This window comes from Zymoseptoria tritici, chromosome 1 (assembly GCF_000219625.1).
Source record: "Zymoseptoria tritici IPO323 chromosome 1, whole genome shotgun sequence".
NCBI lineage: Eukaryota > Fungi > Ascomycota > Dothideomycetes > Mycosphaerellales > Mycosphaerellaceae > Zymoseptoria > Zymoseptoria tritici.
The window spans coordinates 3,621,992-3,641,287 of NC_018218.1; the positions used below are offsets into that span (position 1 = coordinate 3,621,992).

A 19,296-nucleotide genomic window follows, 5' to 3' on the forward strand; every position below is an offset into this window, starting at 1 on the left:
GATGACCTCCGGCAAGCAGAGTTTAATATGTCGTCGAGAAGGGCCGGATTCCGAGACCGAGGACAGCCAAGGCGAAGCTTTCTTCCCGACTTTCATGTGACAGAGGTCAACCTCCACCACACTGCAGTCTGCCTGCCTTTGCCAGCCTATCGACCTCTGCAGGTCGTGTGTTCCGCGTCGCTGGGACCGCGTCTTCACCAATCCACTGTTGCACCCCACTGACCTTTCTGTGTGTGCAGTCCAGCTCCAGATTACCCGCCCAGCTACGGCCTGGCTGCCACCGCCCGAGATCACGATTCCAGGAACCTCACCCACGTTGGACCCGACCGCCCTCGACGAGCTACCGGACTACACCCGTGCCTCCTATTGTCCCAACCTCTCACAATCAAAACTCACACTGAATGCGCTGAATCGGACAATGATTGTTCGCGCTTGTCGCCCTGACCACATCGACCACCGCCGACCGTTGGGACCAAGTCCAACTCGGACAGAGAAACATCATTGCGAGTGTGTGGAAGCACATATACCAACCAAAACAATACCGTGCCTATTGAGAGGCGGATAGCCACACTGGCGGTAGTCCAGACAATACAGAGGCCGGCACTGGGCCGGGTTATGGATCAGAACTTCAACAATACACATCAGTACAATGGAGATTCGCAGGGCATGATATTTGGAGGTGTGTCTTTTCTTGCCATTGTCACACGACTATTCATGCACCATGTCATGTTCACCTCTAATAGTCTACGACAGATAATAACTTCTTTCCGTACGATCCTGCTGCCCTCGACCACCAACCTTCTGGCCAAACCATTTTGAACGACACCGAGGACGATTACCTCTCCACCTTCTTCGACAACCCCAACATGGCGCAGCAAGCTGGCCAATTCGACACCATGTTCGGCATGGACGACAAGCCATTGTCATCCTCTCACTATGCCGCCTTTGGCTCTCACGCTATGAATTCGCAGCAGAGCTCCGCACCCCTCCAACCCCCTCTTCACAAATCGCATGTGATTGCACATGACAGCAGCTCAAAGAGTGAATCACGGCAGCAGCCTGATCTCAATGGTCAAATGTCAGAGCTCGACAACGGTCTTTTCAACGCCGCCAACTCACTCTACCACCTCAACAAGTCTCATCCACCATACCCTCAGCCAGCCTCCGACCAACACATCAGTGGTTCTTGGGGCAATCTCTTCAATCCAAACGTCACAATGGGGTATGGAATGCAGCAAGGCGGTGGTTATCCACCAGCGCCAGACCGCGCTTCATTCGGCCAAAGCTCGTTCACTCCACAGCAGAGCTCGCAGCAGCAGTGGAGCGCAGACATTGCACGTGCCACCACTCAGCAGAGTGCTCAACCAGCATCTGAGACCTTCCACGGCTATCCTTTGCAGCCGCCCATGTGGCGCGGCGCTCAGCCAGACCCAGCAACATCATCATCATCATCGTCGACACTTCCTCAAGCACTCACGCGGCGTCCAGCTCCCGTGAGCTTCGGCAGCGACCCTCACTTTACCGATCACTTCTCAGGACCTGCCTCCAAGGTTCAACAGAACAAAGGCAACAACTTGCTAAACGTCCCGCACGCCGACAAGGTCCGCTCCCCGGTTGGCCACCCTTTCCCCACACTAAGCGGCCCACAACCGTCTAGCGCCTACGGTGGCGGCGCTCAAATGTCCCACTCGCATCAAGGTGGGGCATCTTGGGGGAGCCTGCGCACTGCAGACACCGCTCCACGCCACCATACAGAGTCCTCCAACGGGCAGACTCGCAAGCGCAGAAAGAGCCAGGCTGTCCCCGCCGATGACCAGGAGTGGACGCCCGGCAATGGCGCTGGCAACATCAAGCTCGAAGAATCCGACGATGATGACAACAGCACCGCACTCGGCGGCAGCAGACCGACCAACAAGCGGCGGAGACCTACCGACAGCAATTCACCACTGGGCGATGAAGACGACGACGAAGAGACGGCTGCAAACAGGAAGCGTGGTTCGAAGAAGCGTGACAACCTCACCGAAGAGGAGAAGCGGCGCAACCACATCCAGTCCGAGAAGAAGCGCCGCGAGATCATTCAGCAGGGCTATAGCGACCTCAACAAGCTCGTTCCATGCCTAGCGAGCGGCAAGTCCGGCTTGTCGCGGTCCGAGTGCTTGCAGGAGATTGCCTCATACCTCGAGGTTCTGATCAACGGAACGAACACGATGATGCGCGGCATCGGCATGACCGACGACGATGAGCCATTGGCGTCGATCAACCGACGGATGCAGGCCGATGCCGATGCGATTGAGAAATGAGCCAACATGGTCTCGACATTCAATCAGAACACGATCTCCCATCATTTCAACCAAAAGGCCAGACTTCTTTCTGCAAACAGCACCGACTCGGACGACTTTGGGGACCTCTGCGAGGCACTCCTAACCCTTTGACCGAGGAACATGCACACGCGGCAAGAGATCAGAGCAAATGGTTGTGGATGGACTGGGAGATGACCACTTTACTTGCTTTCGGCGTTGATGGATATACCACGGATCGGTTTTGCCTGAAGACCTTGCGCATGGAGCGGCAAGGAGGCGGGCGACATGCGACCTCGACTTCATGAGCATCATCATACCCCGGCACCAGTTTATACAGTTGATTCTTCTTCGAGATCTGCGGGTTGCGGCGAGGACCGGTGTACGTATCGAGCGCAGTCGGTGGACTCTTTGGTGTTGTACAGGTATGACATGATGAAAAAGCTTTGCGTTCAATGTGTGCTGTCATTCCGATTTCACTGTGACTGTGTTCTTCGGACACAACGTTCCCGCAAAGCACAGTGTTGTTCAACAGGCCCGCATGTGCTCACGATCCGGCCCCAGGGTATCGGCATTTATCGGGCCCGAATGACGACCGGTGCAGACGCGAAGCGGGCTTCGTCGTTCGCTGACTGTTCCAGAAGCATTTTTGAACAGCACTGCAGCAGCAGGCATCTTGCTTGTTACCTTGACTGTTCTGGATATGACGCAAATGCATACGAGCCATCAATCTCCAATGACAGCAGTGCCGCCACAGCAGGTGTCGGCAGCAAAGGACGATTCCGTATGAAAGTCATACCACAGAGTGGTACCGAGATCTGTACGGAGTCGATCGTCCGTAGCTGGGTTCTGGTGACTTTTCTTCCACTGCTGTGAGACAGCTCGATGATACCTTAGACCTGGTGTTGCTTCTGGCACTTGTAACGATACAAATCGAGGACGCATACAAGGCAAAGTACAGACCCGAAAGGTCGTGGTTGGTGTGGGGTAGAACTATCTCCTACGATGCTAAGGGAAAAATACTTGATGCTGTACTTTCTCAAGGTTCTCTGTAGAGCTACTGCCTGCCATTCTCACACCTTCAATCTCGCCTTGACACCCATTCACCCGCATCCGCCTCGCCCTCTGTCTGCACAGAGTCTTCCGTCGACAATTGCGCGTGGGAAGAAATTCGGGGACCACTGAGTCAGAAAGCAGCGCCGCCTACCACATACTGTCTTGCCGGTCTCGATGTGATTGATCGACCGTGCACTCCTTCGTGCTTGGACATGTCGCAGACAACCTGCGTGTATCACCGGGATGCTCCTTCACGCTCGGTCCTGTGCCGCACAAAGACGCCTTTGTGACAAAGCGCAGCCCACCTAGGGGGAGTCCGCACGACCTACGACTCCCACTCGCGCAGGCCCATGACACAACAACCCAACACAACTGCTGCAGCAATGCCGCCCCCAACTCCACTGGACGACCCACCGCGGATGCCGTCGCCCACCAAACAGCGACGTCCTGCTTCTCGCTCTCCAAATCGTCGGGCGCATCGAGCTCGCGATGTCGATAACCTCCTCCGCGACCTGTCTCCGGCCACAACGCTACGTGCCTTCTTGACCACTGCGACCGACACAGCTGCGACTCCGACCTCAATAAATATGCAACCCGAATTCCATGGCGATCCCGATATTCTCGCACGCAGCATCGACTGTTTGTCGGACTCAGAGCGCGCGTTGGGTGTAAAGGCAGCTCAGGCTTGTCTCGATTTGCGAACGTGGTTGCGCGAATTGCAGAGCTGGGAGTGGCCAGGTCGCTTTGATGCAGAAGAGCAGGGCCGTCTTGGGACTACAAATGGAACGCAGGAACTTGGTGGAAGCCTACCGGACAGCACGGTGCACGAGTACGAGAAACGAGCGGATCAAATAAGTCGCCAAGTGGACCAGATAAACGTGGAAGAGTTGAAGGAGTATGTTCTTCAAGCACATTATCGTCAAGGCTCTCAAGCAGGAAGTACACCTTCTGTGGGCCTCAAACGCCTGGACGACTTCACCGCTTTGATCACCGCCACGATCTTGCAAGCTTTGCCTTTCCTCACGCAATTAAATCGTTTGCTGGACGTCTGGACCGTGCGCTTGATCATCCTCCGCAGCGCGCCGAGCTACCTGCAGGACCTACATCGTGCTCGGGCGGAATTGGAAAAAAGCTGGGCGGCGATAGCAACGTCACCCTCGAATATATCTGTTTGCAGCCGTGAGTCGATGCTTGGAATGAAGACATCTCTACAAAATCAAGTCGCGAGTCTCGGGCGCAGATTGGACCGATTCTTGGACGATCTGGAAGGCCGGGAAGAGACTGTGCCTGATTCGTGGGTCGATAAATTTGAGGCTTTGGAGACTACGTACGGCAGCTGGGTCGTGCAAGCAGAGCGTTTAGTCCTGGAGAATGAATGGCGCATAGCGCGAGAGCAGCGCACGCGCTCTGAGATCGTTCCTGTCAGTGCAGACGTGGTCGAACCCGAGGCTTTATCCGAAGCCTCCGACGCTGTGCAATCAAATGGCGCTCTCGATTCTGCTCCCCAAGATTTTGTCGTGGTGCCAGCCTCGCCTGAGACAAGATCCGTGAGCGAGGAGGCCAGCGTGTCCAGCGCGCTATTGAGTGACGATTCTGGAGGCGGCATTGCGAAGAGACGTGCAGCTTTCTTGAACGACATCGAGCGCACGAATTCGCTGAAATTGGCCTCCAAGAGTCCTGTGCGGCCTTTTGAACACGCTACTAACGCGTTCACAAAGCTGTTCAAAAAGGATCGAAGTCCTGACAGACCTGTACCAAGACGGTCAACGAGCAGGAATCTGCATGTAAACACGATCGACGACTCTGCTTCCACCCGACCTAGCTCAATGAGATCAGTATCGGCTGCTAGCTTCAGACTCAACAATAATTCAAGCCCTGCCAGCTCGATAACGTCGGACACCGAGCATTCCCACCCAAGCAGGGCGCCATCGCATTCGATCCAGAGTAGCACAACGGAACAGCGTCGCGATTCTCAACAACCCGACCACAGTCTGAACATGGCAAGAGTAATTCCCGAGACATACCAGCCCACCAGGCTGAGGCCTCGCGCAGACGCTTCCGGCGAAAAGGAATTTCCCGAAAACTGGCCCTTGGATTCTACGCGCACATCGTCCAGGGATACTAACACAGACTTCAACCGATCTCAACTGGACGTCGAGCGAGAGCCTGAGCATGACTTGCAAACACCTACCGCTGCGAGCGAGACGGATACTTTCGACAGCGCTTTTGTGAATTCGCTACCGTCGCCATCCGCAGCTGGAACATATCCAGTCCGCGATGTGAACGATTTGCCGCCGAATTCGCCAAATCAGTCGCCTGTGCAACCCGACCCTGCACCCTCATCAGACCTTGAGAGTCCCACACTGCGGGGCTCGGAACATCCTCCCAGTCTTAAGGTCGAGATTCCTACAGGGAACGGCGACGAGCGAGCGGAGAGAAGAGCATCAACTGCGTACATCGGAACATTTCATCGCTCCCAGCTGAAGAGTATCGATGTTGGGAGAAGTTCTGGGCAGACGAGTGTATCATCCAGGAACTCACCGTCTACTACGGGAACCAATTCGCCGTCGAGCAGGTCAGCTCCCGTCGTACAAATTGGTAACTTCAACGTGTCAGCTGCAAGTCCAATGAGTGACGACAACGCGTTCCTATCTCCCGGTCTGCCGAGGGATGATGCGTCGACGATGATTCCTGAGACACCTGCTCTTTACAGGCATTCAATCGACCGGTCCGATGCATCGAGCCCACTGGTTGACAGCGAACCAGACTCCCCTCTGAGCTCCGCAAGTCTCAATGCCGCCATGTTCAAGCGACGTAATGTCGGGACCATGCAGAAAGAGAACCTGCCGCCGAGCAGAACAAGAGGCACAGCAACGCCGATCAAGAAGGTTGCTTCGACGAAGTTTGCAGAAGACTCCTTCGATCGCCACGTGTCCGAGGTCTTGGAAGCGCTGCCTGCACCCATCAAGTTCCGCTCCCGCGCAGGTGCCGAGACGCCTGTGCATGGTGGAGGAGGCTCAGACGGACGAGTATCTATCGGTCCACGATCGAAGATTCAAGGTTTGAGAGCGCCGTCCAGAACTGGCCTTATGATTGCACCTGCCGAAAATGCTCCGAGAAAACCAGCTTCTGCCTCTGAACCGGAGGTGAAGCTTTACCACTTGACTCAAGCCGGTCGAGAGGATCCGATCAAGCTCTTCGTCCGCTTGGTTGGAGAAGGAGAGCGGGTCATGGTCCGCGTCGGCGGTGGTTGGGCAGATTTGGCGGACTATCTGCGGCAGTACGCAGAACATCACGGCAGCAGAACCGTGTCAGAGGGCAATCTCGAAATCCAAACAGTGACAAGTATTGGCTCAGGCCGCCGGGTTAGTGGCCCAGTGGACTTCAGAGCCAAAACGCCCACCATGGTGACTCCTGTGCGCTCAAGGAACGGTGGTGGAGAACGTTACCCTCTGACCGACGAAGCGACGATGGAATCGCCATATTCGCGAGCCCGAACTCCGTCTGACGCTACCACCACTGAACACTCGAGTCCCAAATCGACCCGCGGAAGCTCTCGACCATCGACAGCCACAGGGTCACGCCCGTCTAGCAAACAAGGCCTGAACGAAGTCGGCTTGTCCGGTCCGTCGAGCGGAAAGCGCGGATTGCCGGATCACAAGGCGAAGTGGGTGGAAGGTATGATTGAGCGCGCCAAGGCGAGCGCAGAGAAGTCCAAGGATGGAGAGTTCAAGGAGCTCGGCAAGGTCGGTGGCACCAGACGCATGATCTTCCGGTCAGCCTCCGGAACTGGCGAGAGGCCAAAGTGAGGAACAGTTCGAGAAGGCATAACAGTACAAAGAAATGAATAATGATGATGCATATGTACACATGGATGTGTATGACAAACGGCCGAGGTTTGAGACTACCCTTTCCAGGCACAGTCACTCAGATCATGCGCAGCTTTACGGGTTGAATAGGTACGATGACCGAGAGGAGTGAAGCGACATCAAAGTTATGAGCAAGGCATGGTATCAAGCGCACAGGTGATCCGCATATCTCGAGCCAACTTGCTATTGGAGCACGTCTCGACAGAGACAGTATTGGAGAGTTGAGGATGGCGCTGATGTGTTTAATGTACATGGCTCATACTGACATCGATTGCGCAGAGGCAGCTCAGAAATCGAAGCCCTTGATAACACTCCGAGACAACGACCTTGCAACTTATTGACTGCGCATATGAGCGTCAGCTGGACAGGAACTCCCCAACAGGACATTGCGTGCCCGTCCCTCGATCAAGCGCTGTTGGATGTTATTGTTTGTCCTCGGCTCGCGCGAGGGACAGGAAGGATAGATGAACTTACAACAGCGAGAGTGTGAGATCGCCACGAATGCTGGCCTTCAACTCGATCTCAATCTCCAGATTGGCCTCCAGCGTCAACTTCAGACCTTCTTGATCCTTCAAACCACCCTGCTAGCGAACGTCAGCGGTTGTCGTCGTCTCCAGCGACGATCATTCAACGTACACCGGACGGCTGCTCCTCCGGTTTGAGGTAATACGGCTGATCCGGATTCGACCCTCGCACGGGAATCTCCCCTCGCATGGCACGGGCATGTGTGACGGGTCCATCCATCGACGTGCTGTCCGGTCCTATTCGCTCAAAGGGACCCATCTGGCTGAGATCGCCATTGGCATCGGCTTCCTCCAGCGCCTCCAGCGAGGTCGTGTGCATGTACTTCCCATCCTGCATGGCGGACTTGATGCGTTTCCTGCGGTCGCGGCGAGAGGTCGAGCGGGATCTTGCGGTGTCTATCCCGGCGTCGCGGCGTTCTTTGGCGAGCAGCTTGTCTTGCTTTTCTTGTTGTTGGACGGTTCGTTGTTTGGGTGGGTTGGCGAGTGTTTCTTCGGAGAGATGCTTGAGTTCGGGCTCTTCGATGTACTTTTTGCGATAGTCATCCGTCATGGTGGCCATCTTGCCTCGTGAGTTACCCAGTGTGTTGGTCGTGGGAAGATATTAGATATGGACCGGAGGGTGTCGACGGGATTCAGCGATGCTAGTTGAAAGATTCAACGGCGTGAGGATGTCGCGAGAGTGCTGAGAGCTATGTTGCAGAGTGAGAGCTGCTGCACCCGATACAGTGCTCATCGGAGCTGCATCCATTTGGATCCACCTTTGCCCGCATTACCGGTCATCCTCATGCGGTAAAACCTGCTTGACGTCGAATGGTGTAACACGACGAGTGCAGGCGATTCCTGGGCCGCTCTGACAATCCCTGTCCTCAGCCACATGTGAAGTCATTGCACGCATACGTGAATCCACCCGAGACTGGGAAGCACCCCTGTAGTTGTGGATCATTACATGAGATCGAACGCGAATCATTCTTCGACGCGCGTGTACTATGGCGATGCGTACCTGCTGGAAAAACGTAATCGTGATACGGCGTAGTTGCCAGAGGAGTTGCAATACCGACTGAAATGAAATCTTGTGGTTCGACCAGGACGATGTCGCCATAGGTATAGAACCTCATTGAAGAAGAACGACGGCAAACATTCCTTCGAGCTGCGACATGCTACATGATCAGACATCGTACACGGCCGGACTACAGACCACAACATGGCTTTCTCAATCTCAAAGCTCAGTTGAGCAGTCCAAGTGTAAGATCACCGTGGATCTTCGCCTTGAGCTGAATCTCAATGTCAAGATTGAGCTCCAGCCTCAAGCGCAGCTGCTCTCCACCGCCTTCCTCTTCCTTGCCCTCTTCCTTCTTGCCGCCGCCCGTCAATCCACCAAGTGCCTTGCCCGCAGTGTCGCCGACCTGATTGACTGCGTCTCCAGCGGTATTCTGCACGAGATCACCAGCTTGACCGACCATTTCACCTCCAGGAACCTGCTCGGTGATGTCGTCGAGAGGACCGCCCTTGCCGCCTTTGGCGCCCTGCTTCTTCGCTCGCTGTCTCTGACGGCGACCTCCCGATGCACTCACGTCGCTGCGAGCGACAGATTCGGTGTCACTCTCCTGTAAAGCGGCGCTGCCTTTCCGTCCGCGACCGCGGCTTTGACGTCGACGAGATTGCTGGCGCTGCTGTTGTGGTTCCTCTCCCTCCGCTTCAGCAGAAGCCTGTTGCTCGGCGCCGGCATCCGCATCGGCGTCGGCGTCGGCGTCGCCATCCTCTGGAGAAGGTGTCGGCTGTTGTTGCGGCGGTTTCTGAGATCCCAGTTTCTTTGGCGTCCGCTTGGTGGTTTTGCTGTTGGCTTGGGCGCTTCCGGATGCATTGGCGCCGGCGTTGAGGCCACCTTCTGCGTTCATGGACGCCGACTGCTCTTCTTGGGTAGACATGATTGATGAGCACTAGCGTTTCTCTCTGGCTTCGATATAAAGTTTGGAATGCGACAAAGCTGTTGGTTGTGAAAAGTCAAGAACACAAGAGCGCAAGGTACGGAACATGTACGCCAGCCTACCGGAGCAGAGTAGTTAAACCTGTTTTCAGGCTGTGTTCCACCATCCAACACATGCCTCGCTCCATAGCTGTCGTCTGACGCAACGCGGGCTCCATCGGCGAGCCGCTAGCAACAGGGATGAAGAAGCAAGGGTACAATCATGGCGAACTGAAACGCGTGGCCGGCGCATGTTTCTGGAAATGGCCAAAGAAGTGTGGCACAATGAATATGCTCCCTCAAACAGGTAGAAGACGCACAGTGGTGTGGCGGTCCAGGAACAGCATCCCAGTCGAACGCCCAGTCTGATGTCACGGCACATCAATCTTGCAAAGGCCCGCAGAGATGGCTGGGTGATGGCGCCGAGAGCATCTTTTCACTGTCCGCTTCGCGCGTGTGTGTGTGTCACATCGAAAGACTGATGTCGTGTCGAGGATGAGCATGTGAAGTAGGTTTAAAATGTATTCACTTTCCAATCTAAACCTCAGAGTTCAGCTAGCCTCCTCGTGGCCTCCATGAGGATGAGTAAGCAATATTTAGCCTGGAAGTCAGGGCACTTCCTAGCTATCTCGTCATGACTTTTGCCAAATCATTACAATCAAGCTTGTCTGCGAACGATATTTGTGGAAGCGGCTGTGCATCGTCGACTCGCTGTCATGTCCGACTCATCTGCTCAAGATGAGGCCATCAAAGCCAGGATCATCAAACACATGAATGAGCAGCATCGAGATTCTGTGCGTCAATGACTTTCAGCCGCTTTGCTCCTGCATATGAAACTGATGTCTGTCCAGATCGCGAGATACTTGGAAAATTATGCCAAGCTCTCATCCTTCAGCGCATACGATGGCATCTTGACCGACATCGATCTTGGAGGCCTGACACTTTCTTGCCACGGACGGTCTCACCGTATTCCGCTCGAGCCTCCCATGAAGAGCTACCGCGAAGCGCGAGAGCGGGTCGTCCAACTCGACAAGGAATGCTGCCAACAATTAAATCGCTCAGACGTGACTGTCAAAGAATATCGATCTCCCCAGGGCTTTGATGCACTTGTGTTCATGGTTGTCTCGGCCACGTTCTTGGCTTATAGCCAAAGGTGGTGGTTTGAGAAGGGGCAGGTCGTCGAGGCAATACTGGGAAGCTCGTTCGCTCGCTTCAGTCGGACCATTCAGCCTTGGCTCTTCTGGTTCATGGTCGCTCTTCACGGTGCGGAGACCATTTACTTCGCCTCCGCCCAGTTGTCTAAGCATTCGGTGTCCGCACGGTCACGGATTTGGTGGTTGTGGACAGGCTCCGTCTTCATAGAGGGTGTGTTTGCCATGAAACGATTTTCTGCCATGGTCACGGCGCAGCGGGAGAAGCAGAAGCATTAGGGCGACCGGGTTTAAACAGAATATGCTATGAATTACTCTCACATTACCCTTTCCGCCAGCTCCTACGCGGCTGGCGTGCACCGCCACCGCTCTGATCGGCGTTTCTATCTCCATCTTTGAGCTTGTTCAAGAGACCTCGAGCACTGGACCCAGTCGTCGAAGACTGCAGCGACGTCAGATCACCAGTTCTCTTCTTATCGACGTCCCGGTACACTTACACTTTGGCCATTCTCGTCACTGTTATTCTTCTGGCCTTCCAAAGCAGCAGTGACGGCGTCGTCGATTCGTTCTTGGAGCCGATGCTTCGAAGCTTCGTCTTGGATATCATCAACCACGTCCGGGTCTCCTTTACAATGCGTTCCGAAGGCATAGTCGAGAAGGCCAATCTGGAAGGAATCCGTCAATACAGCGTGCATGGGCGTCGCTGTTCGCTTTGCTTACATGTCCAAAGTTGCCGAGGTCTTTGGCTGATTTGACAGAGTCGAAATGCGCTTCTATGCGACGTGCCACTGTGAAAGTAAGATAAGTACAGGCGAGATGTGCTTCTCGACTTGCAACTTACTTCCGGTCAACATGATAGCTGAGGGAAGGACGTTATAACCTGCGAATTAACCGATGATCAGCTATCGACCCCTGAAACAGCTTTGGGCCGGGGTTCCCACCGGAGAAGATGAACAACTCCTCGAGGCTGGTGAGAACGAGGAACAATTGCCAAGTCAGGACGTGCCATCTGAACAGGTAGGCTGGAAGTATCGTTGGGAGCCACACGCTCACGAGGTAGACCGCGGGATGGTCATACGCAGCAACGATGCTGAATGGAAGGGCCACGCTATGTTGCCAGCGGAGATGCCACGTCTTGAAGATCGAACGGTACGCATGTAGCAGATACCGATGAACAGCATAATGAGCCGCGCCGCGAATGACGAAGCCTTGAATCAGGTTGATAGCGACGCTCCATGGCAGCGGTACGGTCGGGACCTTCGAAACGCCTTTCAGCAGACTCCGGAAGCGGAAGACCCTGACCCAGAGCAACTCGAGTGCGGCCTGGAAGAAGACTGCCAAGAGTACGTTTCCAATCGCAACGCCAACGATCTCAAGCACCCGATTCCGACCCAATTGGCCTGGTAAAGCTCGCCGTCCTCTTGATTTGATATTCTTGCTCAATTGTGGGAATGAGCAGTCGAATGCTAGAAACAAGAGAGCCGGTAGGACAAAGAAGATCAGTCGAATTGCCAGCGTTCCGTACAACTCTAGTTTCAGCGGATCGTGACTGAGTAGGAGAGCAGACCAGGTGAGGTAGAAGGCCACCAAGCTCATGCGCGTGGTCGAGCCGCCGAAGAGTGGCACAGCGAAAAGTGACAATAACGGCAGTGGGATCGAGACCAAATTGGAAGCTTTCGCGACGATCGTCGAGAGGCCGAACGATGCGTAGCGACCTTGTGAGTATCCGTAGGCATATTGGAGAGTATCTCTCGCTGTCTGCACGAGGGCGGACATCGTTGCTGCGTCGTGCTTGGGAAGATGTCTGCTGGGGTTTAGTCGCGCTTGCTTGAAATGAATGCCTTCGTTACCGACTGCTTCATCCAGGCGATTGGAATGAAGCCCCGAGGGCGAGATAGTTATCGGTGTGTTTTGTATGGTGCATGGTGAGACCAATTGACAGAATGCACAATAGATGTGAACACCCAAGGTCTTTGCATAATCCTGTTTACCTGTTCTTGTTTTGAGTGACGTCAACGGCGGGTCGTTTTGAGATTCACCACGAGCAACCTGGAGGTACCAACAAGATAATTACCTCCGTGGTCCCGCTCAAATTGCACCATGTGTGTCGGACTGCAGTGGCCTGGAGTGTGCAGCCTGCGCGAGAGATCGGAGAAACGATCGAAGGAGGCGTACTTCTACGCAGAAGCCCAAGCAGCCACTAGAAGGCAGAGGCTCTCCGACAAGAGGTACCTCCACCCTTAACCCGAGGTTCCCTGTTTACTTCCTACAGACTCTTCATTGCTATCCGCAAAATCATTCGAGATGCTGCTTACCTGATCCGTCTCCCAATCTCTGACGTTATCTGGTGGTCGTCTCACGGCGACTTCAACGGCTTTTCGCAGTGCTCTCCGAAACGCGGTGCTGCTAACGCACAAACCATTCCACCGGCGGCGCCTCACGGACATCCTTCCGACTGCATGTCTGCTGATGTTCGATATTGGACCCGCGCTTGTCTATAAATTGGACAGCTTGACAGGACCTGCATTCCAATAAGTTGAATACAGCGAGAAAATGCCACGCTCTAGACGAGGTTTCACCTACTTCTTCTCATCGTACTGGCGAAAGCAATGATCAATCGCTCCACTTGCTGCCTCCCAGCCGTAAGAAGAAAATACAGAAGGCTGTGGATGACCCGGACACCCGGTCTGTTGCCGCTCGCAGGTGCCAGAGACTTCGAGATCCTCTCCCAATGCAAGATGCCCAGGCTTCACAATCTCGCGAGCTCGGCATTGAGGCCGCTTTCTCTGTGGGTGGCTTGTTGGCAGTCATATACAGGACATAATCACCCTGATGGCTCCACCTCCCTTGAAGCAACGACATTATGCCGGAGCACTCGAATCGCGATAAATTTGGGCCAATGCTTTCTGCTTCGGCTGTTGATCTATGTAGCGTCAGCAACGAGTGTTGGATAACGCAGAGCGATCCCGCCGAGCGTAGGAGGATCCAGAATCGTCTCAATCAACGAGCCTTTCGTCAGCGTCAACGATCAGGGTTGTCGCCCAAGCAATACAGACCGCGAAGCGAGCGAAGCGAATCCGACGGACCGTCCTCTGTGATCGAAGACGATGAAGAAACACCTTCTCCAATGGAAGAGGAAAGTCCAGTTCTGATGCAGGGTCAGTCCGCAGTGACCGATGATGAATTGTCAAACAAGCGACTGACGGTCGTGTAGACCGCACTTGTTGGGACGAGCTTGCGCATCTCATCAACCGCAATCTCATGGCCGCGAGTATCTCCAATGGACGACATCTTTGCATCAACGCCGAGACTCTGCAGATGGCGAATCCGTATCTGACACCACGCTGTCGCAGGACACATTGTCCAGAGGCCCTCAAGCCGGTTCAGCTTCAACATGAGATAGCGCACGATCCCATACTGGACATAATTCCTCATGCCCGCTTCCGATTCAACGTGCTTCGCGGGATTTTGACGGGCCAGCTGGATTCGATCGCCTTCTCGAATTGTATCCGCCACTCTGGAGCGTTGGAAAACGTGGATGGAACATGGCAGCGTGGCGGTTTGCTGGTCTGGAGTACACCGGATCAATTGGCGAGCTGGGAGCTTTCGGAGACGTTTGTGCGGGAATGGAGATTTCTCCTGCAAGGCTGCGAAGATATGGTGCGATTCACAAATGCCTCAAGGGCTCGGAGAGGTGAGAAGGCTTTTCCGTGTCCGCTGGAGGATTGATGTAGTGGACACGGCGAGGTCCGGTTTGCTGTGGAAGCTGCTGAGGGTCCCCCACCTGGAAGAATGCTTTGACTATATAGCCGTGAAGCGGACAATCATACTCATCCATCAAGCGTGAGAGCCTGCTGCCGACAATACGATCTTGATTCAAAATGTGTTGCACAGAAGTGTTATGAGAGCATGAGGAGAGATCGCCTTACTGTTAATAGCAGAAGTGCCTCGGTACGGGACGAGGCCCGCTGTCGCAGATCTATGGACACTCGCTCCACAAGCTTTTCAATGCCTCGCCCTCTCCTTGGTCGCCTAAGGTACTCCCGATCGCGTACGGCGCTTCAGACAAGTTGTACTTTGATATGACGAAGGAAATAGTACTGTAATGGTTCGCAGCAGAGTATGAAACGTGCTTGTAGCACAGCACTCCTTTCGACCACCACCGGGCATTAGTAGTCGACCAGGGGTTCTCCCTGTAATCTCAAACACTTTAGACGTGCCGAATGACTTGCGCCGGGGTAGTTCTAGGTAGTGCTGCTGCTTCTTGTCGTCTGCCCTTTCTGCGCTACCTGTATTCGGCCAAGGAGGTCTTGTTGTTGAACTACCTTATTCTTGCATTCCCGCCGTCGGTCCTCCACTCCATCCATCTCCGACGACATCTCTCGCTGCATCGCGTCCCAGTCCTGGCTCGCGTCGTCTTGTTGTTCGTTCGGGAGACAAGCACCGACCGCGCAAGGGCACCCTCGGCCATCCGAATACCACACAACGCGAGCACTGCAAAAGTATACGGGAAGCGTGGCGTGGATTGCTGGGTCACAGACGGTTCGGGCGGTGGGCGGGTCCGATCTGTGAGGATACCTGCCTGCTATAGGTGTCTCGCGATATACCTACACATCCTCCCGGCCGTACCATCGCCATCTCCGGCATGCTAGACGACTGCTAAAGTTCCGTTCGCCTGGCCCGAGGCCTCCATCTCCTCTCAAACAATCGACGTCGTCGCTCGTCAGGTCCGGCCTACGCGGCACAGGCACAGTATGGACGGTGATCTACGGCGCGAGCCATTTCCCGCCCAAAGTCGCCCAGACACCACCAGCGAGCCGCAGCCAGTACCGGATTTCTCTCCAGCGCGGCCCAAGCGCACTTCTCGCGCGACTGCGAAGCCCGCGGTTATCTCGTCCATCATCTCGTCGCTGGAAACAGACACTCTCACCCCATTGCCCGACTCCAGCGACTTCTACTCCGACGCCGCAAACAGGCGGACTCCACACGCGCGCAACCAATCATCCGAAGCCTCCATCTCCAGCAGATCCTCCGCACACCGTGGGCCTACATCGCCGGGGTTTGGCGTGGAGTATGGCACTGGCCCAGCACGCAACGACGACGACGACGGCCTGAGTGACGCCGCTATTTCGCCAACGGTCCCAACGTCGCGCCCGGCGTCTGGTTTGTCCCACCGTACCTCCGCCAACAACCTGCGATCTTCCTCTTTCACCTCAAAATCGATCTCGAAACCAAGGTCCCGGCCGGCGTCCGTTAGCACTCGACGTGGTCAGATTAATTCTCGGCGGAGCTCCCTTTCGGCGGTGAGCATTGGCAGCGTGCCCGAACACGCGAGCGTAGAACGTCTGCGCTCACACAAGAGCTGGGATGAGAATGTGGTAGAGGTCGCACACTCGCGCACATCGGACAAGGAGAATGAGTCGTCGAAGGACTCCTTTGCAAGCTCCATAGCCTCGCCTTCAAAGCGCAGCGGAGGTATATTTTCGCTTTCGCTCGCTGAGCGAATCATAGCAAGGAATAGCCCAAAGCCATCTTCGCCGAAGACCATGGAACATCAGGCTGATGCCGATGCGCCAACATCCAAGGAGCAGCTCCCAGACTCTGTGCCTTCTATAACAGTGGCCACGGAAGCTCCCAACCACTCCGAGCGCCGACAAAGTGCTGCCAGTGCCAGTACCACGTCGGGCGGACTTTCGCCCAGCGGTGAAACTGCAAGGCCATTGTCTGGTGCGCCTGGCCTGATCGCGGACTCTGTGCCAACGAGAACATCTTCGTTGCGGCACAGTCTGGGTCCAGGTCCGAGACGAAAGGGCAAGAAGACCAGGAAATCGACAATGGCAACACCAGCCATGTCGTACAAAACGTCCGACACCATTCCAGATTCGAAATGGGCGGACTTGGGAGATGAAGACGAGACGGTGAAGCGGATCAAGGAATTGAGAGAACGACGGAAATCACGACTCAAAGATACGATTGTGTCCGAGCCGGCCGTCGAGCCAAGCTTGGAGAATTTTGCCGTCAAGGATATGCATGCTGCTGATATGGCGGCTGATGTGCCCAGTGACTCTGGAAGACAGGCTTCTCCCAGCCGATCGCGTCCGAATGGGAATGTGATGACAACACCCGCCCTCACCAAAAAAGTCACGCCACTTCCGGGGCCCAAAGGCGCGCAAGCGCGCGGCTCAAAGATACCTGTTCCCGTTCCGCGTGCTGACATAGGCATGCCGAAGCATTCCTTGGACTCGAAGCGACCTTTGTCGTCACACAGCCCGACGCCCTCTGATTATTCGAGTCTTCAGCAGCTTTCACTAGATTATTCATATAATGATGCTGTGAACAGGTTCCGCGGCGCAGAATATCACGCCATCGGAGGAGAACCGGCATATCGATCTGGGGCCTCGAGTCCGAGTCCGTTGTGGCTGCAAGGCTTAGATCTTCCAACACCGCCTAAGAATGCATCGCGTCCTGCGACTCCCAACAAAGCAAAATCTATCAAAATGCAGAAATCGCCGAAAGCGAATGGAAGCAAACAGCGCGACGAGTCCGTGGATTCTGCGAAGAAGAAAGGCCGAAGAAAATCAATGGGCGATGCTCGTCCGCCGCGCGATCTGGGCGAGGTGCCTTCGCTGCCGCGCAGAGACAGTATAGAGGACGATATTGTTACATTCCTGGCTGCTCCACGACTCAACAGCAAACTTCGACATCCCGTCACTGGCCGCATCATAGCATTTTCAGAAGTAGGCGATCCCAAAGGAGCCGCGGTGTTCATCTGCGTCGGTATGGGTCTTACGCGATATGTGACGGCGTTTTACGACGAATTGGCCGCAACATTGGGTCTGCGACTCATCACGCTGGATCGTCCCGGAGTTGGCGGAAGTGCACCGGTACCATCAACAGATAAGTCAGGACCGCTGGGATGGGCCGAGGACGTCTTTGCTATCTGCCAGCATCTCCGAATTCCAAACTTCAGCCTCCTTGCCCACTCGGCCGGAGCTGTCTATGCGCTCGCCACTGCACTGGTCTACCCGCATATGATCAAGGGTAAAGTGCATCTCCTTGCGCCATGGGTCCCACCGAGCCAGCTGGAGGCCATCTCATATGCGGAGACCGGTACGCCTGCCCAACCTCTCCCACGAAGTCAGCGCTTTCTGCGAGTCATTCCGGCGCCGTTCTTGAAAGCTGCAAATACCTCTTTCTTGACCGCGACGTCAGCATCCCTGAAGCCGGTCAGTAAGAGGAAGAACTACAGCAACATGAAGACTCCAATACGCCCAACGCACGAGCTTCCACCAAGACCAGCATCAAGTGACGATCGACCTGATGACAATCGTCGAATGTCCATGATGCTAATGGACCAGTACATGCCCGAAACGACGCCGCTCGAAGGCTGGCCTCTCAGCAATAGCGAAGACGGAAGTCTGAGTCCGGGAATGAGTCACAATTCTTTGATCTTGACTGCCACCGCCGTCCCTACTGATCCCAGCTTCACCTACGCCTCAAGCGGCCTCAACGCCGCCGAACACGCCGAAAGTCAGCGTCAAGCAGAGTACACCACTCGTCTGACACAGCGCACATGGGACCTCGCCACCCGCGACAGCAATCCTGCGACTGATCTCCTGGTGTGTCTCGAGCGGCACCGAGATGTCGGTTTCCGTTACACGGACGTTGGCCGCGACATGATCATCACCCACGGCGATGACGATAAGCGTGTGCCTATCGCGAACATTAAGTGGTTGGCCGCGCAAATCAACCGACGGGCGCTCTCGCAAAGTCTGGAGTCGCATGTGAGAAGGAGCCGGTCTTCATGGGCAGACCCGCAGCGCTCGCAGACGAGATGTGAGGTGAGAGTCCTTCCGGGCGAGGGGCATGGATTGATGGCCAGTCCTAGCATCATGAGTGATGTGCTGGAGGAGATCGCTGGTTACTGGCGGACACAAAGATAGGTGGAGGGGTATGCAACGAGGGTCAAGAGAAGGAACAAGGACGAACGGCTGCTGCCGTGGTGTGCGGTCACATGTGAAGAGCATGTCCGCACGTGCGTGTGATAGGGAGGAATGTGATCTGCGTGTGAAGATACCCCTGTTTTTCCAAGGTCAAAGGCTGATCAGTGTGCGTTCTGTAGTCTAATCATTAACTAATATCTCTGAGCATCTCTGAGCATCTTCTGGATCCGAAGGCACATCGTCCTGCGTGGATCGTGAGCCGGGCCGGCGAGCGATATGATGTGTGCTGACCGGGTCACACGCTCAACGCTGACACCAGATCGGCGAAGATTGTGGATGGCTGCATCTGTGTTCAAGATCTTCACGCAACGCAGGTCTACTGCTGAGACTCGATCAAAGGTGGAAGATGGAAGCAACTCACGTCGGGGAGCAGGCGAGCAAGCACCCATGTACGCGGCGTGGACATCCCTGCGCTGGTTGTCCGGCAACCACG

General features: G+C 55.1%; 7 protein-coding genes across 7 annotated transcripts; 4 read left to right on the forward strand and 3 right to left on the reverse strand.

Moving 5' to 3' along the window:
* Positions 1-1,973: 1,973 nt before the first annotated feature.
* MYCGRDRAFT_19553 (uncharacterized protein) lies at positions 1,974-2,159 on the forward strand (the record flags this gene model as incomplete). The annotated part of the gene is made up of 1 exon (XM_003856383.1): positions 1,974-2,159. A coding segment is annotated over one exon (186 nt), but the record flags the coding sequence as incomplete, so codon positions are not given.
* Positions 2,160-6,644: 4,485 nt separating this feature from the next.
* On the forward strand, positions 6,645-7,178 carry MYCGRDRAFT_102611 (uncharacterized protein; the record flags this gene model as incomplete). Its single annotated transcript, XM_003856384.1, has 1 exon — positions 6,645-7,178. One exon carries the CDS (start codon positions 6,758-6,760, stop codon positions 7,160-7,162), a length of 405 nt encoding a protein of 134 aa, XP_003856432.1.
* Positions 7,179-7,692: 514 nt separating this feature from the next.
* Positions 7,693-8,398, reverse strand: MYCGRDRAFT_66540 (uncharacterized protein; the record flags this gene model as incomplete). Its single annotated transcript, XM_003857180.1, has 2 exons — positions 7,693-7,806; positions 7,859-8,398. The coding sequence occupies 2 exons, from the start codon at positions 8,303-8,305 to the stop codon at positions 7,693-7,695; spliced, it is 561 nt and encodes a 186-aa protein (XP_003857228.1).
* Positions 8,399-8,979: 581 nt separating this feature from the next.
* On the reverse strand, positions 8,980-9,775 carry MYCGRDRAFT_102612 (uncharacterized protein; the record flags this gene model as incomplete). The annotated part of the gene is made up of 1 exon (XM_003857179.1): positions 8,980-9,775. A coding segment is annotated over one exon (690 nt), but the record flags the coding sequence as incomplete, so codon positions are not given.
* A 650-nt stretch (positions 9,776-10,425) lies between these two features.
* Positions 10,426-11,139, forward strand: MYCGRDRAFT_34830 (uncharacterized protein; the record flags this gene model as incomplete). The annotated part of the gene is made up of 2 exons (XM_003856385.1): positions 10,426-10,503; positions 10,561-11,139. 2 exons carry the CDS (start codon positions 10,426-10,428, stop codon positions 11,137-11,139), a joined length of 657 nt encoding a protein of 218 aa, XP_003856433.1.
* A 476-nt stretch (positions 11,140-11,615) lies between these two features.
* On the reverse strand, positions 11,616-12,699 carry MYCGRDRAFT_53484 (uncharacterized protein; the record flags this gene model as incomplete). The annotated part of the gene is made up of 3 exons (XM_003857178.1): positions 11,616-11,648; positions 11,702-11,740; positions 11,802-12,699. Coding segments are annotated over 3 exons (906 nt in total), but the record flags the coding sequence as incomplete, so codon positions are not given.
* A 1,024-nt stretch (positions 12,700-13,723) lies between these two features.
* On the forward strand, positions 13,724-18,996 carry MYCGRDRAFT_107371 (uncharacterized protein; the record flags this gene model as incomplete). Its single annotated transcript, XM_003856386.1, has 3 exons — positions 13,724-14,018; positions 14,075-14,554; positions 15,526-18,996. 3 exons carry the CDS (start codon positions 13,724-13,726, stop codon positions 18,801-18,803), a joined length of 4,053 nt encoding a protein of 1,350 aa, XP_003856434.1.
* Positions 18,997-19,296: the final 300 nt, after the last annotated feature.